The sequence below is a fragment of the Myotis nattereri genome, assembly GCF_964212035.1.
Source record: "Myotis nattereri genome assembly, chromosome: 1".
Lineage (NCBI taxonomy): Eukaryota > Metazoa > Chordata > Mammalia > Chiroptera > Vespertilionidae > Myotis > Myotis nattereri.
Window position 1 is genome coordinate 141,073,248 of NC_138075.1, and position 20,922 is coordinate 141,094,169.

General features: G+C 41.4%; 1 protein-coding gene across 6 annotated transcripts in view; it reads left to right on the top strand.

Annotated features, from left to right (window-relative positions):
• Positions 1-20,922, top strand: part of ABI1 (abl interactor 1) — a gene marked incomplete at its 5' end in the record, with an annotated part of 95,806 nt that overhangs the window by 47,018 nt on the left and 27,866 nt on the right. For all 6 annotated transcript variants that reach the window (XM_081093238.1, XM_081093239.1, XM_081093242.1 and 3 more), the window contains one exon: positions 12,826-13,002. In XM_081093238.1, the coding sequence (XP_080949364.1) occupies positions 12,826-13,002 (177 nt within the window). The remainder of the gene's footprint in view (positions 1-12,825; positions 13,003-20,922) is intronic.

Here is a 20,922-nt window from a genome sequence, read left to right on the forward strand (position 1 = left end):
CGCCCGCTCGCTCCCCGCCGGACCCGCCGCCTGGGTCAGCGGCCAGGTCGCAGCCCGTTTGTACCCTCCCCTGGAATATATTTTTATTGACTTCAGCGAGGAAGGGAAAGGGAGAGAGAAATAGAAACATCAATAATGAGAGAAAATTATAGATTGGCTGCCTCCTACAAGCCCCCTACTGCTAGGGATGGCCCACCACTGAGGCCTGTGCCGTGATTGGGAATTGAACAATGACCTCCTGGTTCATAGGTCGATGCTTAACCACTGAGCAACCCAGGCCGCGCTATCTGTTTACATGTTGATGGACATCTGGATTGTTTTCAGGTTTTGCCTATTACAAATAAAACTGTGAATATGTGTACAAGTCTTTATATGGTCTTGTGTTTTTATTTCACTTGGGTAAATTAGCTTCCTGTGAGTGGAATGGCTAGGTCACATGGTAGATGCTTGTTTAACATTATAACCAGATTTATAGCCAAATTGTTTTCCAAAATGATTATACCATTTTACCTTCCCATCAACACTAATGAGAGTTTTAATTGCTTCACATTCTCACCAGTGCTTGCTCTGGTCAATTTTTAAAATTTTAGCCATTCCAATAGTTATGTAGTAGTGTCTTATTGTAGTTTTAATCTCCCTTTCCCTAGTGATTAATGATGTCGAATATCTTTTCATGTGGTTTCTGTAGATTTCAATATTTAAGCCTTGCATTTCTTTGTCACATTTATTCCAAAGTATATCATATTTGTCACGCTATTTGGTATTTATTTTAAATCTTGAGTTTTTTCTTGCTTATATATACAGAAATACAATTGATATTGATAAACTGTGTGCTTGTTAAAGTCACTTACTAGTTATAGTATTTATTATATAGATTCCATTGTATTTTCTACATAGAATATCATGTTTATAAATAAAAAGTTTTACTTTTTTCCATTTTCTATTTTTCTCGCTTTTTACTTTTATTTTTGTCTTACTGCACTAGTTTGAAGCTTCAAGACCATGTTGAAATAGGAGTAGTGAAAGTGGTCATTGTTACCTTTTTGCTATTTTAGTAGAAAGCAGTCTTTTACTGTAAGTATGATTGTAGTCTATATATTTTTCAGAAATATGCTGTATGAAGTTGTTTTCTTGTGCTAGTTTGCTGAGAGTTCTTGTCAAAAATGGGTAGTGGATTTTATAAAAAACTTTTTATTTGTCTGTTGAAATGATCATGTATATATTTTTTGGTCTGTTAATATGGTGAATTACATTTTTTTTTCTTTTAAATGTTAAACTGCCCTTGCTTTCCTGGGATAAACTACTTGATTGTGACGTATTATCCATTTTATAGATTTTTAGACTTATTTTGCTAAAATTTTGTTAAAAATTTTGTTTCTATGCACCTGAGAGTCTGTAGTTTTCTTGTAATATCTGGTTTTGGTGTCAGTATAAATGTGGTCTTACACCGGGGAAGCTCCTGCCGGGTTGGCGCTGGCGCGCATAGGCACCTGGGAGCCTGGGTTGGGGCGGCGCCCGCCTGTGGAAGCCAGCAGCGGGGCCTGGAGCTTCCTCTGCGTCGCCATGGTGATGCAGGGAAAGCTCCTGCCCTACTGGAGTGTGTGTGCGGTCACCGGTGGAGGTTCTCGCTCTGCAGCCGCTGGCGTGCCCGCGGGCACCAAAAAGCCTGTGTCCCTGGGATAGGCATCCTCGGGAGCCAGGCCACCCTGAGCCTGTAGTTCTGTGCCTAGGCCTGGAGCAACTGGGGTCCCGGAACGTTGACAGAGGGTGCACGTCAGGCTGAGGGGACTCTCCCCCCATTCTCCCCCTCACCTCCCCAATGCCCCGCTCCCCCCCCCCCCCCCGCATGAATTTCGTGCACCGGGCCCCTAGTCTTTTTAATAAGAGACACTCATGAAATATTAAAAATTATTCTTAGAAAGGAATAGTAGGTTGGAGAATAAGTACAATTCATGACCTGATATTTAAAAGATAAATTGTGATTTAATGTTCTCTTAAAACTTCATATTTACCTTAGATCCTACTTTGGATAAAAAGTGGTTATACATAAATTAAGCACAATTTTTTTTTTTTGAGATTTATGTATAGTTATCATCTGGAGTATTATATTCTTAAGAGGTGACAGAAAAGTGTCATTGGATGGTACTAAGAAATTTCATATGGGTCAAAGTGTTGGTGACAGATCCAGTTTTTCCCAGTATTAAATATATATTTCAGAATATATATATATACACTGATGCCAGTGTTTTATATTATGTTTTCCACCAAAGTCTTATTTTGTAGCTCATCTTTTCTAAATAGAACTATTTTGTAGTGTTTATATAGGTCATTCTGAATCAAGTTAACTTCACAGTTGATTGGGACCTTGTTTCAAGCTTATTGAACAAAGCTCTGTAACTCCACATTTTGGGCACAGGGCCATTTCCAGAGCCTGGTCCAAATAAGCAGTAACAGACGAAGATTGTCTCTTTCTTGGCTAAAGGCTTTCTCTGTTTGGCTTGTCTCAGGACTCTTACACTTTTTCTACTTGTTTCATACTCCTCTCCTTTTTCTATTCAGGTCAGAAGTGTTTCAGTTTTTATTCTGTAGTTCTTATTTTAGCAAACATTTATTGTGCTTTTAAACTCATATAAAGTTCTTTGCTTGAAACCTATAATTCCTGCTCTGAATTGGCAGAGGCATTTGTGAGGCTAGTCAGCCTTCCAATATGATACAGAAAATATGTGCAATATTAAATAGTTTTGCTATGTCATACTTCTTTCTTGCCTGCTTTTTTTGTCTTTTGATAATTAAGAAAGGATTTTTCTGGAGGATTTTAAAAAGAAGAATGCCCCCTCTCCCCACCCCCAGATTGATAAGGGAAAAGTAAGAGAGCATAATTAAAATAACATTTTTGTACAATAGTTTTAAATAACCATATCTTAAAAGATAACTTGAAAATATTATCTCTTTATGAGATTTAACTTTTTATTTTAACATTTGTTTTAAGAACATACATTTCTTTTTTTAAAAAAATATATTTTATTGATTTTTTTACAGAGAGGAAGGGAATGGGATAGAGAGTTAGAAAATCAATCAGCTGCCTCCTGCACACCTCCCACCGGGGATGCGCCCTCAACCAAGGTACATGCCCCTGGCCGGAATTGAACCCGGGACCGTTCAGTCTGCAGGCCGATGCTCTATCCACTGAGCCAAATTGGTTAGGGTGGAACATATATTTCTTAATAGAATAACTTGGAATATTTTAATTATTCCTTTAGAACCTTATTCAGTTTCTAATTTCATTTTGAAAATGGCTGCTCTGTCCTTAAAAAGAAATTGTGAGTTTGGTTTTCAATTTTCTTAGTCTTTCTTTAATAACTCTTTTATTGATTTTTTTTTAAAAAGTCATGTGTGATACTGCCAGTCTTTTTTAAAAAAATATATATTTCTTTATTGATTTCAGAGAGGAAGGGAGAGGGGAGAGAGAGAAACATCAATGATGAGAGAGAATCATTGATCGGCTGCCTCCTGCACGCCCCCTACTGGGGATTGACCCCACAGCCCATGCCTGTGCCCTTGGCTGGAATCGAACCTGGGACCTTTCACTCCGCAGGCTGACGCTCTATCCACTGAGCCAAGCCGGCTAGGGCTCTTTTATTGATTTTTATCATGCCTGTATACCATAGACAGAGAGAGAGAGAGAGAGAGAGAGAGAGAGAGAGAGAGAGAGAGAATGGAAAAAACATTAATTTGTTGCTTCACTTATTTATGCATTCATTGGTTGCTTCTTGTATGTGGCCTGACTGGGGGATCGATCCTGTAACCTTGGCATATCAGGGTGCCGTAACCAATTGAGCTTTCTGGCCAGGGTTGTCTTTAATAACTTCTTTTAAAAAATCTTAATTGTTCAGAGTATTACAGATGTCCCCCCCCCCCATTGTCCCCCTACACCGGTTCCGCTCCTCCCCAGGACTTCCCTATTGTCTGTGTCCATAGGTAATGCATATATACATGTAAGTTCTTTGTTTACCCCCTCCCCCCAATTGGGAGGCATTGTAGATCAGTTTGGGAAGACTTGGCACCAGTAATACTACATTGGATGGGAGTGGGGCAGTGAGAGAGATGTATGGTTGTGAGTAGGTAGCGGTGTGTTGTACCTGGCTATGGAAGCCACATAATTTTTTTTAGGCTAATCTTTCAGATTCCCATTTCATTTTTTTCCCAGTTTCTTCCCTTATTTATTATTGGATGGGGAAGAATTTCATTTTATTGTCATTTGATGTTTGGGCTCTAGACAGAAACACTGTCCTATATTAAGCCTAGTTTTTGGATTTTGTGAGCTTTGAAATATGTATAAGGTCTTCAGGAATATACCCGTGCCATAAAAGGTGATTCCCCCTAAACATGTTCATTTTATCCATTACTTCCAGATCTATCTCATATACATTCTCTTTTGACTTTATCACCTCTCCTTTAGTTGCTGCTGAATCAGCAAGCATGATCTTCATTGATCAGATTTTGCCTTTGGGTTTCTATCTTTTCTTTAGTTTGTCTTACCTTGGAATTATTGAGTTTCAAGTTTCTAGAACCTTAATGCTCAGTAGATTGGCTCTGAGGAGACCTCCAAAATGCTATTATTGCTAGTGGCAAAAATGGAGATTTAAACATAATGCACATTTTTAAAAAATTTATTTTTAAAAATAAAAATTATATATACTTAAGATGTACAATATCATGATTTAATATACATTACATAGTGAAATAACTACTGTAAAACTAATGAACATATCTTCTTATATAGTTAACTTTTTGGTGATGAGACCACCTGAAATTTACTCTCTCAGCAAATTTTTGCTATATTAAATACTGGTCATCATGCTGTACATTAGATCTTTTGACTTACTCATCCTCCATAACTGCAACTTTGTAGCCTTTGCCCAACTCTGGTAACCACCTTCTACTCTGCTTCTGTGTGTTTGAACTTCTTTAGATTTTCCATTTCTCCCAGCTCTGCACCCCTGGCAACCACCTTTTATTCTCCTTCTGTGTTTTCTACTTTTTTAGATTCCACATATAAGTGAGATCATCCAATGTATGTTTTTTTTCTGTGTCTGGCTTAGTTCACTTAATATAATATCCTCCAGATTCCACATTCATATATTTCTAATACACAATGTGATATGTCTGTTTTTGTATTAACATTGAGAAATACTTTACCTTAATTGCCGGTTTGAGATTGGATAGTTTGAAATAAGATTCATACTTGGTTAATTTTTTTAGTATTTTCATATTAAGCAATATTATAGATTCTAATAGTACCCTATCCCCATGTTATATAAGCAAAATGGAATCTTATTGAACTTAAAAACTTGTATAAAATTTCAGAACTAGTAAGTCAAAGAGCCTAGATTTTCTGATTGCATGTTTGTGTGTTGTTTTTTACACCAGTGGTTTTCTGCTGTGCTTCATAGGTCCAGGGATTGCTACAGATGATCACCTGGGCTTTCTAGTCCCTCTCAACTAGGGTAACTCTTAAGTTTTATCTCCAGTATATTAGAATTGAAAATAAATTTTCTTTATATTGATCTGCTTCTTTTGCTCTCTATAGGTGAAGCAAAAGTGTGAAAGGGCATTCAAGTATGTGAAGGAATGATCTTCCTGAAAAAGCTAACTTTGTCTTGGTGAACAAAGTTGGTATGCATGCTGCTGTTATATAAATGTTCCAGTCCTGTTCCCCTCCTCCTACCTACTTTATTCACTCGCTCTGCCATATGGAGGGTTGTGTGTTGCCTGATGGATTGTGATTTGGACTTTCATTATTGATTCCTAATTGGGAGACCAGAGAGGGTGTAGACTCGGGTAAATTTTTCAAGTAATTTTTTTTCCTTTTTATTTTTTAAAATGTGTTTTATTGATTTTAGAGAGAGGAAGGGAGAGAAAGAAACATTGATGCAAGAGAGAAACATCGATTTGCCTCCTACGGAGGATAGAGTCCATAGCCAGCAATCTGGGCGTGTGCCCTGACTGGAAATCGAACCAGTGACCTCTTGGTGCATGGGACAACGCTCAACCAACTGACCCAACACTGGCCAGGGTTCTTTTTATTCAATTTATTGGTGTGACACTGGTTAACAAAACTATACAGGTTTCAGATGCACAATTCTACAACATACCATCTATACAGTGTATTGAGTGTTCACCGCCCCAAGTCTCTGTACATCACCGTTTATACCCCATATACCCTCCTCTACTCCTCTCCCTCACCTCCCTCTGGCAATCATCATACTGTTGTACATATCCGTCAGTGTCTGTCTGTCTGTCTGTCTCTCTCTTTCTCCTCTATTCTTCCACCCTTCTACCCAGTCAAGTAATTTGAAATAGTGTCCGGAATAGTTCTACAATGATTGAAGTAAGTAAGAAGGCCGAACACATGATTTTAAGGAGAATTATGGACAAAGTGGTGTATGAGAAGAATGTGGAACAAACTTGAGCCATTTTGAATTTTTTTTTCCCATGAAGACAGGAACCATGTGGGATGTTCTTTTAATAGGTTTTAAGCCAGTAAGAGATCTTTAAAATTTTTCATTTTGTTTTCTCAAGTTTACTGGTGTGGTTTTTTTTTTAAGAAAATTAAATGTATTGGGGTAACATTGGTTAATAAGATTACATAGGGTTCAAGTGTACAAATCCATGATACTTCATTTGTATATTACATTATCTGCCCACCACTCAAAGTCAAACCTTATTTCGTCAGTATATATTTGACCTCCTTTACCTTTTACTACTCCCTCACCCTCTTTCCTTCTGGTAACCACCATACTGTTTTTTGTGTCTATGAGATTTTGTTTGCTTTTCTTATTTGTTCATTTGTTGCTTTCAGTTTTATATTCCATATATGAATGAAATCACATGGTTCTTAACTTTTTCTGTCTGATTTATTTTGCTTAGAATTATATTTTCACGGTCTATCCATGTTGTCACAGGTGGCAGTATTGTACCTTTTCTTATGGCTGGGTAGTATTCCATTATATATATGTACCACATCTTGTTTATCTAATCATCTATTGGAGGAAATTTTGGTTGTTTTCATGTCTTGGCCACATGAATAATGCTGCAGTGAACATAGGGGTGCATATATCTTTGCAAACTGTTTTTATAAAGATCACTATGCTCATATCATGGAGATCAGATTGGAATGAGGCTAGATTGGATGCAAATGATCACTTAGAATGCTACTGTAGTAGCTAGGTTGAGCAATGATAGTAAATTGACTGGGATTAAAGTGTTAGAAGCAGAAGGAAACAAATTTCTATTTTGTATGTATATATTTTCTCTTAAAAAATAGAGGTATAATAATAGACAACACTGTTCATTTCAGGTATACAACATTGGTGCCAGATAACCAGCCCCAGTTTTCATAGAATTCTACAAAGAGAGCTAATTGATGCCTGCCCTGTGAATTAGGTGTATTAAAACAAAGGAACTCTCAGCTTAGGGGACCAGATATTTTATAATGGGCAATAAGCCTTCCTTACCTTTGCTGTGTGTATGTAGACACTGTATCTTCTAAGGCATTTACTATATAAGCTAGAGGCCCAGTGCATGACATTCATGCACAGCTATAGGCACGGGTAGGGTCTCTAGCTGCTGCCTGCCACTGGCTGGGGCCTCCTTCCTCGGCTGTGGGCTGCTGGCCGGGGCCTCCCTTCTCCAGCTGTGAGCTGCCAGCTGGGGCCTTCCTTTTGTGCTGCCCCGTGGTGTTCAGCGCATGTCATAGCAAGCGATCGAACTCCCGGTTGGTTGAACTCCTGAGGGGACACTTTGCATATTAGACTAGAGGCCTGGTGTACAAAAATTTGTGCACTCGGGGGGGTCCCTCAGCCCAGCCTATGCCCTCTTGCAGTCTGGGACCCCTCAGAGGATGTCCACCTGCTGGCTTAGGCCCACTCCGTGGGGGATCGGGCCCAAGCTGGCAGTCAGACATACCTCTGGCAGCCCGGCAGCCCTCGGGGGATGTCCACTTGCAACGGGGAGCACGCCTAAGCTGCAGTCGGACATCCTTAGCACTGCTGAGGAGGCGGGAGAGGCTCCTACCATCACCGCTGTACTGGCAGTTGTCAACCTGGCTTGTAGCACACTGACCACCAGGGGGCAGCTCCTGCATTGAGCATCTGCCCCCTGGTGATCAGTGTGTGTCATAGTGACCAGTCATTCCCAGTCGTTCTGCTCTTAGGGTCAGTTTGCATATTACCCTTTTATTACATAGGATAGAGGCCTGGTGCACGGGTGGGGGTGGCTGGTTTGCCCTGAAGGGTGTCCCGGATCAGGGTGGGGATCCCGCTGGGGTGCCTGGCCAGTCTGGGTGACAGGCTGATGGGTGTTTGCAGGCTGGTCACACCCCCTTTAGGGTGGCGGTCCCCACTGGGGTACCTGGCCTGCCTGGGTGAGGGCCTGATGGCTGTTTACAGGCTGGTCAAGCCCCTCCACCCCCCAGTGGGGACCCTCACCCCATGGAGGTTTGGCCAGCCTGGGTGAGGGGCTGAGGGCCGTTTTCAGGCTGGCCAAGCCCCTGGCGACGGAAGCTCCCAGCCTCTCCTTTTTTTCTTTTTTTTTAAATTAAATCTTTATTGTTCAGATTATTACATTTGTTCCTCTTTTTCCCCCCCATAACTCCCCTCCTCAGTTCCCGCTCCACCCTCACTCCCCACCCACTGTCCTCATCCATAGGTGCACGATTTTTTGTCCAGGCTCTTCCCCCATCTCCCACACCCCTTTCCCCCCCAAGAATAGTCAGTCCATTCCCTTTCTATGTCCCTGATTCTATTATGATCACCAGATTATTTATTCACTTGATTCTTAGATTCACTTGTTGATAGATGCATGTTTGTTGTTCATAATTTGTATCTTTACCTTTTTCTTCTTCTTCCTCTTCTTAAAGGATACCTTTCAGCATTTCATATAATCCTGGTTTGGTGGTGATGAACTCCTTTAGCTTTTCCTTATCTGTGAAGCTCTTTATCTGACCTTCAGTTCTGAATGATAGCTTTGCTGGATAAAGTAATCTTGGTTGTAGGTTCTTGGCATTCATCACTTTGAATATTTCTTGCCACTCCCTTCTGGCCTGCAAAGTTTCTGTTGAGAAATCAGCTGACAGTCGTATGGGTATTCCCTTGTAGGTAACTGAGTTTCTTTCTCTTGCTGCTTTTAAGATTCTCTCTTTGTCTTTTGCTCTTGGCATTTTAATGATGATGTGTCTTGGTGTGGTCCTCTTTGGATTCCTTTTGTTTGGGGTTCTCTGCACTTCCTGGTCCTGTAAGTCTATATCTTTCACCAGGTGGGGGAAGTTTTCTGTCATTATTTCTTCAAATAGGTTTTCAATATCTTGCTCTCTCTCATCTTCTGGCACCCCTATAATTCTGATGTTGGTACGCTTGAAGCTGTCCCAGAGGCTCCTTACACTATCTTCGTATTTTTGGATTCTTTTTTCATTTTGCTTTTCTGGTTGGGTGTTTTTTGCTTCTTCGCATTTCAAATCTTTGCCTTGATTCTTGCGCTCCTCTGGTCTGCTGTCGGGAGTCTGTATAGTATTCGTTATTTCAGTCCATGCATGCTTAATATCTAGTTGGTTCTTTATCATAACATCGAGGGTCTCATTAGTTTTCTTGAGGATCTCACTACATTTATCGGAGGCTTCTAGACAGTTCTTAAGAGACCTTAAAAGTGTGGTTCTGAACTCAATATCTTCCATTGACAGTTTTGTCCTGTTTCTTTGTCTCCGCATTTTTTATGCTTTCTTGGTACACCCCCTAGTGGTCTTTGTGCACAGTCTTGTTGTAGTTAAGCCTTGATTGTTGTCGGCAATAGTGGGGGTGATTTGACCTCCAGGCTAACTGGCTATGAGAGTCCGCTGTGTCTGCAGTGGGAGAGCTTCTGTGCTGGATCTCTAGGGCGGTGCTAATCTAGAGTTTGCCTGAGGCTATCCGGCAAATGGCTCTGCACAGGGCTTGGGCCGGGCGGGTAGCAGGGGATCTACAGGGCGGGCCGGAGCGAGCAGTTATGGCCGCTCTCAGTTCCGTCCCTAGGAGCTCTGCCTCACAGAGTCCCAGCAACTGCTGCAAACCTCGGAGAGAAAGCTGCCTTCGAGTTCCGACCGAAGCCAGACAGTCCCGCTTCTCCCGTTTGAGTCTGGGTCCCTAGAGACTCGCCCGGATCTGGAGCTCAGAGTCTGAAACTCCCTCCCGATTGAAAACAACAACTGCGCCCTCCGCCGCCAGCCCGCTCGCGTGCACTCCGCACCTGAGTATTTCACTTCAGCACTGCGCCTCCTCTGAGTCTGGGTATGATATTCTCTTTCCTCCTAGTTGTAGAATTTCCACTCAGCCAGCCTTCCTGTGGTTCTGGATGATGTCCGTTCCGTCTTTTAGGTGTATTTTTGATTGGTTGTTCGAGGCAGGAATCTCCGGCGTTAACCTATGCCGCCATCTTGGTTTCTCCCTCCTTTTTTTCTTTTTTCTTTTTTTTTTCCTGGGATTTATTTACCTTCTATAATTGAAACTTTGTAGCCTTGAGAGGAGCTCAGAGCCGGCCAGGGCGGGCAGGAGGGAAGCCTCCTGCTCGCTCCAGCTCCGTGGCCACGGCCAGCTGAAAGCAGGTATCTGGGGTTTATTTATCTTCTATAATTCAAACTTTGTTGCTTTAAGTGGAGTTCAGAGCCGGCTGTGGCAGCTGGGAAGCTTGGCTTCCTGCATCATTGGGGCAGCCAAGCCTCCTGCTTGCTCCAGCTCTGTGGCTGCTGGCCGCCATCTTGGTTGGTTTAATTTGCATACAGTCGCTCTGATTGGCTGGTGGGCATGACTTAAGGTGTAGTGAAGGTACAGTCAATTTGCATGTTTTCCTTTTATTCGTTTAGATATCCAGAGCAAAGGCACTCAGGTGTCTTTCCTTGTAAGATGTGCAAAAGTGCTGGACACCCAAGGGGAGTTGTCTTCATGTACCTTATTTTGGAGTTGTGAAAACGTTTTTGATAGAGGTTTTTCCCCATTCCATTTAAAAAATTATGGTAAAGCCCTAGCTGGTTTGGCTCAGTGGGTAGAGTGTCGGCCTGTAGACTGAAGAGTCCAAGGTTTAATTCCAGTTCAATGCCTGGGTTGCAGGGTTGGTCCCCAGTGGGGGGCATGCAGAAGGCAGCTGATCAATGATTCTCTATCATCATTGATGTTTCTATCTCTCCCTCTCCCTTCCTCTCTGAAATCAATTTAATAAGAAAGAAAAGAAATATATCTCAAAAAATTATGGTGAAATGAAATCTTAAATGAACGTTAATATTAAACTTGTGGGGTTTTTTCCTAACCATACCCCCATCCCTTTATTTTATTTTATTTTTTTCAGTTCAGTTTGTGTCCTTGCTTTTTCTCACCTAGATTACCATAATTGCCTAACTGGTCTCACTAGTCAGTAGTCTTGTTCTGTCTGTCATCAATACCTGTGCCAGAGGAATCTTTTAAAATGCAGATCTGATGATGTTACTCAATTTAAATTTTATTGGTTTCCTATTACTATTAGGACAAAGTTAAATTGTTGAGCAGTTGTGTTATTTTTCTTTTGCTAACTACTATCCAGTTTTTAAGTGTTGACAAGTAAACTTAAAAATAATTTTAAGGCCATAAAAGCCAATATTAGCTAGGCTGTGACATCTGCTCTTAGTTTCTCTTATACTATTGTCTGCAACATGCAGTTCTTTCTGCCTTGAATAATTTCCATATTTGCCTATTCATCCTGAAAAACCTACCTCCTCTATAAAGCCTTTAAGTCAGTGGGTCTCCACCTTCCTAATGCCGCGACCCTTTAACAGTTCCTCATGTTGTGGTGACCCCCAACCATAAAATTATTTTCGTTGCTACTTCATAACTGTAATTTTGCTGCTGTTATGAATCGTAATGTAAATATCTGATATGGAGGATGTATTTTCATTGTTACAAATTGAACATAATTAAAGCATAGTGATTAATCACAAAAACAATATGTAATTATATGTATGTTTTCTGATGGTCTTAGGCAACCCCTGTGAAAGGGTCGTTCGATCCCCAAAGGGGTCGCGACCCACAGATTGAGAACCGCTGCTTTAAGTGAACCCATCTCAATTTAGTTTGGTACCTTGCTCTGAACATCTTTCATTTTTTTCTTTTGTTAATCCTTAGCCGAGGATATTTTTTTTTCCATTGCTTTTCAGAGTGAGGGAGGGAAGGCAAGAAAGAGAAAGAGAAACATTGATGTGAGAGAGACACATCTATTGGTTGCCTCCCACATGTGCTGGACCTGGGGGTGGGCAGTGAACCAGCAACTCAGATACATACTCTTGACTAAGAATCAATCCTGCTACCCCTTGCTCTGCTGACTGAGACTCTAACCACGGACCTACACCAGCCAGGGCTGAACACCTTTAAGTTCCAATAAACTGCATGTGTCACTACTGCACTTATCTCATTGTGTTCTAATTATTGATTTACTTTTTTTTTGCATCCTCACTACATAAAGTGTAATCTACTGTGAGTATGACTCCAGTCCTTTCTCACAAACACCAAATCTTTAGGAAAGAAAATTGCTTTGGAATCAAATCCATTAAATTCATTTTTTAAATTACTTTTAAGCTATTCCCTGTTTTGAACCTTGAGGATATTAATTTGCTTAATTTTGAAGGGAAAAATATAGTATTCACTGGAAAATAGATGTGATACAGTTATATGGTCCAACCTGTTTATGATCCAAGATATATGGGCATCATATTTATTATTTACTATACTATGCCTAATAATATTCTCTTGCATTGTTTATATTAAAATACAGACGGTGGACATTCATAAAGAGAAAGTGGCGCGAAGGGAGATTGGTATTTTGACAACAAATAAGAATACATCAAGAACTCACAAAATAATAGCACCTGCAAATATGGAGCGCCCTGTAAGGTATATTCGGAAACCTATTGACTATACAGTTCTGGATGATGTGGGCCATGGTGTCAAGGTAAGCATTTTTATTGCATTAACTTAAAATAACTTATTTACCCAGTAAATATTTTGGATAGCAAAATGCTGATAAAGATTATTTTCTTGAAGAATTAGTAGATTGTCTTAGTTAGTAACTAGCATTACAATTTTCATCGAACACTTATTTAGTATTAGCTATGTATTATACCAAAATGGGGCAGAATTTTAGGATAGGCTATATTCAAGAAGCTGTTAAAACTTGAAGTGGCTATTCATTCACTGAGCTATTTTAATCCTAGACTATATTATAAACTAGAGGCCTGGTGCATGAAATTCGTACATGGTGGGCGGGGGGTGGTCCCTCAGCCCGGCCTGCGCCATCTCCAATCCAGGACCCCTCGGGGGATATCTGACTGCTGGTTTGACAAAAATTCAAATTTTTTGTCAAAAACTGGCAGTTGGACATCCCTCTCGCAATCAGGGACTGCTGGCTCCTAACTGCTCGCCTGTCTGCCTGTCTGATCGCCCCTAACCGCCTCTGCCTGCCGGCCTCATGCCCCTAACTGCTCCCTGCCAGCCTGATCGCCCCTAACTGCTCTCCCCTGCCAGCTTGATTGCCTCTAACCACCACCGCCCTGCTTTGTGGGTCCTGGGTGTGGGTATCAGGCTCCCTCCTCCCTCTTGTCAGAGTCTGGAGCGTGCCGTGGGATCCAGAGTCCAGTCCCCGCCCACCCGCGCGCGCCTCGAAATCCCGAGAGACCCAGACCTGGCTGACCCCACCCCCGTCAAGCCCCACCGGCATGTCAAAGTCCCCAGCCGGCGCTGGGAGGAGACGCAGTGTCAGTCATGTTCTTGGCCGGCATCAGGCAGGGGGGACACAGGCTCCTGCTGATCAGTTGTTACAGCGTGAGGGCATGACGACTATTTGCATATTTGCCTTTTATCATTATAGATTTGTTTTGAATACCATATCTTGTTTTCTCTCTTTTTTAAAAAAAAATAAATTTTTATTGATTTCAGAGAGGAAGGGAGAGGGAGAAGGAGAGAGAGAAACATTAATGATGAGAGAGAACCATTGATAGGCTGCCTTCTGCACCCCTCTACTGGAGATGGAGCGTGCAATCCGGGCATGTGTCCTTGACTGGAAGCGAACCTGGGATCTTTCAGTCCACAGGCTGACGCTCTATCCACTGAGCCAAACTTGCTAGGGCTTGTTTTCTCTTTTTTTAAAATATATTTTTACTGATTTCAGAAAGTAAGGGAGAGGGAGAGAATGATAGAAACATCGATGAGAGAGAACATCAATTGGTTGCCTCCTACATGTCCTTCACCAGGGATTGAGCCCACAACCCAGGCATGTGCTCAGACCGAGAATCTAACCAGTAACCCCTTGGTGCAGGGGTCGATGCTCAAACATTGGGCCACACTGGCTGGCTTAAATTCAGTTATTTTAGACTAGATTTTTAAGATATAAGATGAAACCACATTTTACAAGGAATGGGTGAGAATATTTAACTATTTTATATATGTATAAATGGGAAGTGTAAACACAGCATGATCTATACTGAAAGTATACAGATGTGAGTTTTGGCAGTCTACATTTTTGTAATACAGGTATTTTAGACTCGGGGTTTTTTAAACTTTAAACAAATTATGATAAAATATAATCACATAAAATTTACCACTTGAAGTGTACAGTTCTGTGGCATTAAGCACATTCATATTGTTATGCCGACTTTTTCAAAATGTATTTTTTTCTTTTTAAATTACAGTTTATATACCACATAATATTAGTTTTAGTTATACATCTCAATGATTATATAACTTACTAAGTGATCATCCGGATAAATCTCATACTCATCTGACACCACGTATAGTTATTAGATTATTATTGATTGGATTTCCTATGCCCTACTTTACATCTCCATGACTAATTGTTACTACCAATTTGTACTTCTTAATCCCTTCACCTTTTTCACCCATCCCCCCCAACCCTCCTTCTACCTGGCAACCCTCAAAATGTTTTCTGAGTCTGTTCTGCTTGTTTGTTTAATTTATTTTTAGATTAAATTGTGGATAGATATGTATTTGTTGTCATTTTATTGTTCATATTTTTTATATTTTTCCCCCTTCTTAAATAAGACCCTCTAATATTTCATGTAATACTGGTTTGGTGGTGATGAGCCCCTTTAGCTTTGTCTTGTCTGGAAAGCTCTTTATCTGTCCTTCCATTCTAATTGATACCTTTGCTGGGTAGAGCAATCATGGTTGTAGGTCCTTGTTTTTCATTACTTTGAATATATTTTGCGAATACCTTCTGGCTTGTCATTTCTGTTGGGATATCAGCTGACAGTCTTTTGGGAGCTCCCTTGTTGGTAACTAACTGCTTTTCTCTTATTGCTTTTTGTTGTTGTTAATCCTCACCAAAGGATATTTTTTCCATTGATTTTTATTTAGAAAGAGTGGAAGAGAGGAGGGGAAAGAGTGAGAGGAAAAAACATCGATGTGAGAGAGACACATTGATTGGTTGCTTCCTGTACATGTTCTGACCTGGGTTGGGGATCAAACCTGAAATCCAGTTACTGCAAACCAGGTACGGGCCTTTGAATGGGAATTGAATCCGTAACCCATAGGTGTATGGGCCAGTGCTCAAACTACTGAGAACACCAACTAGGGCTCTCTTGCTTTTTTTTGTTGTTGTTGTTAATTCTCATCCGAGGCTGTTTCACTGATTTTTATTTTTTAAGAGAGAGTGGAAGGGAGAGAGGGAGGGTAGGGGGAAAGAAACATCGATGTGAGAGAGACACATTGATTGGTCGCCTCCCCCACACACCCCAGTCAGGGCCAGGGATTGAACCTGCAACCCAGGTACATGCCCTTGACTGGGAATCAAACCTACAATCCTTCTGTGTGTGGGCCAAAGCTCTAAGCACTGAGTTACACTTGCCAGGGCTCTTGATACTTTTAAAATTCTCTCTATGTCTTTAACCTTTGGCATTTTAATTATGATGAATCTTGGTATAAGTCTCTTTGGGTTATCTTGTTTGGGATTCTCTGTGCTTCCTGGAGTTGTATGTCTATTTCCTTCACCATGTTAGGGAAGTTTTCTGTCATTTTTTCAAATAGGTTTTCAATTCCTTGCTCTTTCTCTTCTTTTAGCACCCCCATGATATGAATGTTGATATGCTTGAAGTTATCCCAGAGGCTCCTTACATTATACTTATATTTTTGGATTCTTTTATTTTTCTCTTCTGATTGGGTGTTTTTTGCTTCCTTCTATTCCAAATTGCTGTTTTGATTCTTGGTTTCATCTACTCTGCTGTTGATTTCCTGTAAATTATTCTTCCTTTTCATTAGTGTATCCTTCATTTCTGACTGGTTCTTTTCTATGGTTTCCATGTATGTTTTTATGCTGATGAAGTCCTCTCTAAGTTTATCTACTCTTCTCCTAGGCTCTTTGACATCCTTATGAGCAATGTTTTGAACTCTGCATCTAGTAGATTGCTTGAATCCATTTTGTTTAGTTCTTTTTCTGGAATTTTGTTCGGTTCTTCCATATGGGTCATGTTTCTTTGTCTCCTAATTTTTGCAGCCTCACTGTTGTTTTTTTTTTCCTTTCTATGTATTAGGTAGAATTACTATGTCTTCCTGTCTTGATAGAGTGATCTAACGTAGCAGGTGTTCTGTAGGGTCCAGTGGCACAGCCTCCCTGTTTAGCTAAGCTGGGCACTCTAGGAGTGCCCTTTATGTGGGCTTTGGTATGCCCTCCTGTTATTGTTGAGTCTTAATTGCTGTTGACACTTCAAGGGGAAGGATTTATTCCAAGGTTGATCGGTTGCAAGGACTGGCTGTGACCATCGTGGAGTATCAGCTATGCAGGGTCCCACCCCACAGAGCAGGATTTCATCAGGCCTTTGGTGTCTGCTGAGTCCACCCCTTGAGTGTGTGGCTCGTGGAGGTGATTGGGTGGTGCTTCAACCTGGTCTGAAGCTGTCCAGTGGGTGTGCTTGTTCTGGGGACTACCCGGAGGTATAGGACAAGGTCAGTCACTATTTGTGTTCTGCCTAGGGCAGCGGTTCTCAACCTGTATGTCGCGACCCCTTTGGGGGTCGAACGACCCTTTCACAGGGGTTGCCTAAGACCATCGGAAAACACATATATAATTACATACTGTTTTTGTGATTAATCACTATGCTTTAATTATGTTCAATTTGTAACAATGAAAATACATCCTGCATATCAGATATTTACATTACGATTCATAACAGTAGCAAAATTACAGTGATGAAATAGCAACGAAAATAATTTTATGCTTGGGGGTCACCACAACATGAGGAACTGTTAAAGGGTCGCGGCATTAGGAAGGTGGAGAACCACTGGCCTTGGGCCACCCAAAATGAGCTACAAAGCAATCTGCAGATGGCTGGTATTTATGCTGGGCTTTGAGGTGAGGTGCCCAGGAGAGACCAAGCTATGAACCAAGCCGGCTGCCACTATTGCTGCGCCTGGCACTACTTAGTGAGAGGTGCAGGGCATGCAGAGGCCAGATGCTGCTTGTTTGAGGGATTATTGGAAAGTCTGACATAGGAGCCAAGACTGGCTATTCCTATGTAAAAGCCAGGGAAACAGCTTGGGTGGGCCCGCAAGTTGGGTGGGGTCAGGTGGGGTCTTAGGGCAGGGCATACCCTTTTAGACAGTTGGATGGAGACTTGGATATGTCATTTGTTGGGTCATCAGTGGCCTCTGCCAGCACTCCTGTCAGGGAGAAAGCTGAACCTCCAGCTCTCGCCCTGATGCCATACAGTTCAGTTCCCCTCCGTATGTCCCTGTTGCATTTCAGACTGCTGTCCCAATGCTGGAACTCAGAGTTCAAGTAAATCTGTGTGTTCCTTTTTAAGAGGAACATCTAGGTCTCCAGTAGACCTCCATTTCAGCCACAGTGCTTGCTGTTTGTTTTTAAAGAGAGAGGAAGGGAGAGGGAAAAAGGGAGGGGGGGGGGGGGAGAGAGAGAGAGAGAGAGAGAGAGAGAGAGAGAGAGAGAGAGAGAGAGAGAAACATTGATGTGAGAGCAGAACTTCAATAAGCCGCCTCATGCATGCCCACCACCAGGAATCGAGCCCACCACCAAGGCATGTGCCCTGAGTGAGAATTGAACCAGCAACTTTTTGGTGCATGGTCAATGTCCAACGAGCTGAGCCACACCAGCCAGGGCTCCTCCCAATTTTTAACCACCACATGTGGTTGTGATACCAGCCTATTCTTTTTTTTTTCTTTTTTTTAAAATATATTTTTTATTGATTAAGATATTACATATGTGTCCTTATCTCCACGTTACACCCCCCCCCCCCCCCCCCCGGTGTCCGTGTCCATTGGTTAGGCCTGTATGCTTGCATATAAGTCCTTTGGTTGATCTTTCCCCCTTACCCCCACCCTCCCCTACCTTCCCTCCAAGACCCGACAGTCCAATCAATGCCTCTCCGTCTCTGGATCAGTCCTTGTTCATCAGTTTACATTGTTCATTATATTCCACAAATGAGTGAGATCATGTGGTATTTATCCGCTCTCCAGTTCCATCCATGCTGTGGCAAATGGTAAGAGTTCCTTTTTCTTCTTCCTCTTCTTAAAGAATACCTTTCAGCATTTCATATAATGCTGATTTGGTGGTAATGAACTCCTTTAGCTTTTTCTTATCTGTGAAGCTCTTTATCTGACCTTCTATTCTGAATGATAGCTTTGCTGGATAAAGTAATCTTGGTTGTAGGTTCTTGCTATTCATCACTTTGAATATTTCTTGCCACTCTCTTCTGGCCTGCATAGTTTCTGTTGAGAAATAGCTGACAGTCGTATGGGTTCCCTTGTAGGTAACTGACTTTCTTTCTCTTGCTGCTTTTAAGATTCTCTCTTTGTCTTTTGCTCTTGGCATTTTAATTATGATGTGTCTTGGTGTGGTCCTCCTTGGGTTCCAGCCTGTTCTGAGTATTCACCCCTCCTACCAGTCTCGAAAGTGGTTTCTTCTTTATATCCTTAGTTGTAGGACTTCCCTTCAGCTACATTTCAGGCGGGTCTGAATGATGATTGTTCTGTAGTTTAGATGTAATTTTGATGTGGATATGGGAGGATTCAAGTACCACATTTATCTACTCTGCCATCTTGACTGGAAGCCTTAAAATCTATTTTTGACGGGAAGGAGGATGATTGGTCTGTTAGAATAGTGTATCTTAGAAGCTTTTATGTGGCGTATTTGTTCATATTTTGTTTGTGTGTTATACAAATACAAACATTTATTTTTTCACCAATAGTGTATTGCTGATTTTTTTTATTTTCTCCACTTTTCTGATTTTTTAAAAAAGATCATTGTGTCCTGGACAGTTTGCTTAGTGGTTAGAGCAGGGGTGGGCAAACTTTTTGACTCGAGGGCCACAATGGGTTCTTAAACTGGACCGGAGGGCCGGAACAAAAGCATGGATGGAGTGTTTGTGTGAACTAATATAAATTCAAAGTAAACATCATTACATAAAAGGGTACGGTGGTTTTTTTTTTTTTAGTTTTATTCATTTCAAACGGGCCGGATCCGGCCCGCGGGCCGTAGTTTGCCCACGACTGGGTTAGAGCATCAGCCTGTGGACCAGCCTGTGCACCGAAGGGTCTCGGGTTTGATTCCCGGTCAAGGGCACATAGCTGGCTTGCAGGTTCAATCCCCAGCTTTCAGTCAGGGTGCATGCAGGAGGCAACCAATCAGTGTGTGTCTCTCACATCATTGTTTCTCTATCTCCCTCCCCTACTCTTTCCCTCTCTCCTTCCCTCCAACTTTCCCTTCCACTCTCTAAAAATCAATGGAAAAAATATCCTCAGGCGAGGATTAGAAAAAAAAAAGTCGTCGCTTACTTAATTATTTCTAACATATCTTATACCCAAGGATAATGTGATTCAGGTTTAATTTCTAAATCCAGGTGTAAAATGTAGTGGCTAGGTAGAATTCCAGACATTGTTTCCAGATAAAAATGAGCAATATCGTTCTAAAGACAGGTACATTCCTCTTTAGGATAATATCCTTAATGTTGTCTTTAGGATCACCTAAAAAATGTTAGATATATATTTAGAACAGCACATATTATGGAAAGAACTTGAAACCCCTAAAATCTATAAAAAGTTAGGTTCTACAACGTGACAGTGTTCTTAAGTGGCATAGCACTTATAGTGGTGCCTTAGGACTGTACACATTATTTCATACTAGAGGCCTAATGCACGATATTTGTGCAAGGGGCTTGGCCCTCGCAGCCGCGGCGGCTTGCCTTGGCCCTCTCTACCCTGGCTTCATCTGGAAGGTCGTTCAGCTGTCTGGTCTAATTAGCCTATTATGCTTTTATTGTTATAGATTATTCATATATGTACATGTGTTCATATTAATACATATGTATGTGTTATTTGATATATAGACTAGATGCCCAATGCACGAAATTTGTGCAAGAGTAGGCTAGCCTTCCCCTGGCTGCCAGCACCGGCTTCACTCTGGCACCTGGGACCTGGGCTTCCCTTGCAGCCCCAGCTTCGTCCTGAAGGTCGTATGAAAGGACGTCTGGAAGGATGTCCGGTCTAATTAGCATATTACGCTTTTATTATTATACACTAGTCATGTTTCATAGAAGTAGCCTTTAAGATCAAAGCAGCTTCGCACGGCCTGTGTAGCTCAGTGGTTGAGTGTCACTCTATTAACTCATGGTTTGATTCCCTGTCAGGGCACATGCCTGGGTTGTGGGCTTTTGTGGGATGTGAGGAGGCAGCTGATCTATGATTCTCTCATTATTGATGTTTCTATGTCTTTCTCCCTCTCTCTTCCTCTCTGAAATAAATAAAAATATATTAGAAAAATAAAGTTAAAAAAAGATCAAAGCAGCTTTTCTTCAGTTTTGAATTCGGGCTAAACTGGTTCAGAAGGTATTGGCCTGCTTAAATTTGG